The sequence below is a fragment of the Ipomoea triloba genome, chromosome 7 (genome assembly GCF_003576645.1).
Source record: "Ipomoea triloba cultivar NCNSP0323 chromosome 7, ASM357664v1".
NCBI classification, from domain to species: Eukaryota; Viridiplantae; Streptophyta; class Magnoliopsida; order Solanales; family Convolvulaceae; genus Ipomoea; species Ipomoea triloba.
In genome coordinates this window covers 5,140,329-5,145,679 of record NC_044922.1, presented here as the reverse complement: position 1 = coordinate 5,145,679, position 5,351 = coordinate 5,140,329, and the positions used below count along the sequence as shown (strand labels likewise).

Here is a 5,351-nt window from a genome sequence, read left to right as displayed (position 1 = left end):
GCTTCTGATTGAATCTTGCACATCCAAATTGAAGACCTTTATAGCAGCAACCAGCCCAGCAGCAAAAGTCCCCTTGAACACTGAGCTAAAACTCCCCTTGCCTATCAAGTTGCTCTCATCAAAGTCTTCTGTAGCACGAAGAATTTCATAGCATGAAATCCTCTTGAGTGCAACATCATGTGAATCTTCAGCCCGAGGATCCCTTTGTTTGTTTCTCTTCCAGAACGTAAGCAACCAAACCAATAGAACAGCAACAACAACCACAGACACAAAAGATGGCAAAACATACTTGAGAAATATTGCAATGCTTCTCGGCTTTCCTTTTCCTTCTTTGCATTCCATGACATGGAATCGAGAAGCTCCACATAGTTCCATGTTACCCATGAATGATTCCATGCTAAAATTTTCAAAAGGTCCACCATTTGGAATTTCACCACTCAGATCATTGAAAGACAGGTTCAGATGCACTAAATCTTTGAGCTTCTCCATCGACTTTGGAATTCCACCTGAGAGGCTGTTATTATATAAATATAATGCTTGCAAGCTTATCAAACTACCAAATGACTGAGGGATAGGACCATGAAGCCTATTTGATGATAGAGTAAGAATAAGCAAATTCTGAAGTTTCCCAATGGTGTTAGGAATTTCTCCAGAAAATTGGTTACATGACAGATATAACTTTATCATGTTGTGCATACTTCCAATTTCAGGAGACAAGGAACCACCAAGAAAATTGGATGACAGTTCCAGCACCAAGACATCCTTGTTATTCCAAAAGCCAATCGGTACAGTAGATGTCAATAAATTGTAACCTAAATATATTTTTCTCAAAGAAGATATATTCCCAAAACAACTTGGTATGCTCCCTGAAAGCTTATTGTCTCTGAGATACAATTGAGATAAATCCTTCAGATAACATAAGGTGTTTGGTATTGATCCCTCAATTTTATTATTTTGTAGGTGTAAACCCTGTAACCTCAGCAAATTTCCCAATGTTCCAGGAAGCGAACCTGAGAGGTTGTTTTCGGCCAACTCAAAATAAATCAAGTTGCTAAAGTTGCTGAATCGACTAGGAATGCTGCCTTTTAAGTGACTATTAGACACAGACAAGATTTTCAACGACGAAGACATATTCCCAACATCTAATGAGTTGGGAAGAACTGTGTTGAATGGGTTGCCTCCCATAATAACCATTGTCAAATTCTTGCATTTCGACAATGAAGTGAGTAGGCTCAGTTCATTGGCCGATGGATCATTTGTGATATGGTTGTGCTCTATGGCAAAAACTTGAAGTTGGTGTAAATTTTCAACCCCCAGAGGTACATGGCCACTGAACATGTTATGCCCAATATCAAGAATTATGAGTTGTGAAGCATTTGATATAGTGCTAGGAATGGTTCCACTGAATTGGTTGCCGTGGAGAAGGAGTGCTTCAAGACTTGGTGAAATCCAATGTCTTAGGCCTGGTTGAAGATTGCCAGAAAGTTTATTTAATGACATCTCAATCGATTCTAATCCAGAGATGTTGAAAATGGAGGATGGTACTTCACCACTAAAATTATTTGAACTAAGTACCAATCCTTTAAGACTTGATAGCTTTCCTAGCTCCAGAGGAATATTACCACCCAAATTGTTTTCAGAAACAATAAAATCCTCCAAAGTCGATATATTGCCAATAGAAGGGGGTATTGTACCAGTCAAGTGGTTTACAGAAACTGTAAACTCTCGAAGGATTGACAATTTCCCAATCTCCTTTGGCAAGTTCCCTGCAAAATTTTAGTTAGGATGTTTCAGTGCTCCAATTGCATTATAGACCCTGGTCCAAAACTACATTTAGATTATGAGCCTGTAAGTTAATATATTATGTATGATAAATTATGTGTCTACTACAATTATCATATTATATATCTGCCGTTAATGTAATATATACTTTCAATTTATGTATAAATGCATAATTTGGTAATTGAAAATACATAAGATATTACTTGCAGATAGAGTTAATTACCGATTTAGTCATTCGACTATTGAGATTTCACCACTTTGGTCCTCGATAATTTTTCTTGCTCAATTAAGTTCTCGACTTTGAAAAAATTAACCAATTTGGTCCTTCGTTTATTTTGGTGTTAAACAAACGTCAAATCGGGACCAAATTGATAATTTTGCTATAGTCAAGGGACCATTTCGATCAAAAATTAAATACCGAAATGGTCACTTGACTATAGCAAAATTACCAAACTGGTCCCAATTTAACGGTTGTTTAACACCAAAATAAACGGAGGACCAAATTAGTTAATTTTTCAAAGTCGAGGACTTAATTGTGCAAGAAAAATTGTCGAGACCCAAAATGGTGAAATCCCAATAGTCAAGGGACCAAATCGGTAATTAACTCCCTGCAGATATATAATCTTCATATTGTTTTGAACTAGGTCCACAATGCAAGGTGATAGAACCCAGTCGTTATACTGTGGACCATGCACCATGGTTGATACTGCAGTTGTGTTGAATGGAAACTGCAGTTGTGTTGAAAGGGAACTGCAGTTGCACGGAACAGAGGCCGTTTGATTCGTCTGGAACTGCAATTGTATTGAACTGATATTGCAGTTGTGTTGAACTGATAGAGCAGTGTTTTGAACGGATGAAACAACTTCTGTTCTGCGCAACTGCAGTTTCCTTTTAACACAACTACAGTATCAGTTCAACACAACTGCAGTATTCGTTCAACACAACTGTAGTATCAGTCATGACCATGGTCCATAATGCACTGTGGACCATGGTCCACATGATAATTTGCGGATAGAACCTGGTCCATGGACCACTCTAATTGCACCACTCTAACCATTGACAAATTATTGCATGGACCAAAAATAAAAGTTACATTATTTTTGTATTGAAGGTACATTATTTGATAGTATATATCAAATAATGTACCTTCAATACAAAAATAATGTACCCTAAAATAATGTATCTTGAATATAAAAATAATGTATCTTCAATACAAAAATAATGTACCTTTTATTTATAGTCCAGCTGTGTGAACCATGGTCCATGCAATAATGATTGGTAACCATTCCTTCCAAAATTTCTACTGGAGTCCAAAGGGCCTAGTTGGGGCGTTTCACTGCCCATGGACCATCACTATTTTATAAAATTCTTTAAATTACAATTTCATAAAAATTTTCGAAGTTACCTGACAAGTTCATTCTCGAAAGATAAAGCTCCTGAAGAGATGATATGTTGCAGATTTGAGTAGGAAATCTTCCGGAGAGTTGATTCTTAGACATGGAAAGCACTTGAAGTCTCCAGCAACTCGATAGAGCTTGAGGGATTTCTCCATGAATTTGGTTTTTGGAAATATCCAGATACTCCAATTCCGGAAATTGATAACAGAGGTCGTTTGGAAGGATTCCAGAGATTTCATTCATCGAAATGTCGAGTACTACTAAAGATGAAATATTGAAAATTGTCCAAGGCAAATCTCCTGTAGGTATTGAAATTAAAGGCAACATATATAAGGACACCATATAACTAATTTAATTTATTGATCCAAAGAATAAATATAGGGTCAAATCATGAAACACATCAATCAGTTTAACACAGTGATATGTTACAATCTATATATTAGTAATATGAAAATTGGTATCCATGCATGCCACTAAATTTAGACCAAAAACGTACAGCAAAAGGACTGGAAATCTGACCTGTCAAGTTGTTGCCATATAGCTTTAACCACTCGAGCTTGAAAAAGTTGCCAATTTCAGGTGGTATGCTTCCATGAAATTCATTGTATCCTAAATCCAAAGCTCTAAGGTCCATACATTTGGGTAGACTTGATGGATTCTCACCACTCAATCGATTTGCTGAAAGATACAGGCCTTGTAGTTGCCTGAAGTTATCACAAATTCCCTCTGGGAGCGTCCCTGAAAGAAGATTTTTTCTCAAGTCTACAACTTGCAAGGAAGAAACATTGTACATAGTTGCAGGAATATTTCCAGTGAGATTGTTGCTGGAAAAATCCAAACTATTGAGTTTGGTCAAGAATCCAATGCTTTCTGGGATATGGCCATGGAAACTATTAGCGCTGATGTTGAAAGTTGCAAGGAATGAGAGGCCACCAATCTCCTCAGGAATGGTGCCGTTGAGACCCATATTGAAGAGATTCAATTGAGTCACTCTTTGGTGCAAACCGCTACAAGTAACACCAATCCAATCACAATATGGAGTGTGATGAGACCAGTTATTGGCCAAGATGCCAAAGGGATCGGATATAATTGCTGTTTTGAAGGCCAATAAAGCAGCCTCATCATCATCAGCTGAGCTATTTGATTTTGTCATGCAAAGGGATACCAATACAACAACCAAAACCAAACACCTTTCCATTGATACCATGTGCTCGATCTGTGAAGGATATATATATATATATGCATGCAAACTAAAGGAGCTGAGGAAAATTTTGTTTGAGTGAATTACTACTGGGAGTTGCAGGATTGACTCATATGTGAAGACCCACTCATATGCCTTCGTACATATATACAGTGTAAACACCATTATATTCATTTATGAAGTCTAGGCGTTGAAGAAAGAAAACGCGCGTGGTCCTTGTTGCGCGCGTGCTTCTATCCCTCCGGAGAAACATCCATGACCAAGACATTATACCATGGACCCACACTACATTAACCCAATGGGTAGCTCAAGTGGCAAGTGAGCTCTCTTTGTGGGGAAGAATTTGGGGAGAACCCGAATTCAATTCCCACGAGTGACGATTCCCTCTGGGCCAGCTCTCGTGCCTTCCGGAGCGAATATGGGTGGACACCGGACCGTTAAACGGACGGAGAGAAAGACCCTGTAAATTTACCAAAAAAAATAGACCCACACTACATTGTGGAAACTAATCCAAAACAAACATTTAAATTATGTGTTTACAGTTAACATATTATATATTATCAGTTAATAAATTGTGTATATACTACAATTAGTATAATATTATGAGCCTATAATTAATAAATTATGTACATACAATTAAAATATTTTGTGCTTTTTATTTATTGATAAGTACAAATTTGTCATCTGCGTACCCATACATATTAACTGCAACTCTACAATGCAAGGTATACCTCGTCCATTAGTATAATTTGCCCATATATAAAGTTTTAATACCATTGACGAAGTGGAAATATCATTGACTTATGGTCCTATGGACAGCTATGAGTTGATTTTTATTTTTTTTTTTTTCCTTGGTTGCAGACTTGCAGTCGATCTTGAATAGTTTGGAAAATAATTGAGAGGCGGCTGAGAGCTTGGACAAAACAATTGAAAGCTTCCACCAAATTGGCCAATTGTAATAATTTATCCGT

The 5,351-nt window shown here is 37.2% G+C and overlaps 1 protein-coding gene across 1 annotated transcript in view; it reads right to left on the bottom strand.

Moving 5' to 3' along the window:
• The window catches only part of LOC116025476 (probable LRR receptor-like serine/threonine-protein kinase At3g47570), a 5,478-nt gene extending 1,025 nt beyond the window's left edge, over window positions 1-4,453 (bottom strand). Inside the window, exons 1-3 of the mRNA XM_031266709.1 lie at window positions 3,699-4,453; window positions 3,188-3,478; window positions 22-1,766 (exon numbers count right to left, since the gene is read on the bottom strand). Of these exons, the coding sequence (XP_031122569.1) occupies window positions 22-1,766; window positions 3,188-3,478; window positions 3,699-4,386 (2,724 nt within the window). The 5' untranslated portion in view covers window positions 4,387-4,453. The remainder of the gene's footprint in view (window positions 1-21; window positions 1,767-3,187; window positions 3,479-3,698) is intronic.
• Between the last annotated feature and the right edge of the window lie 898 nt (window positions 4,454-5,351).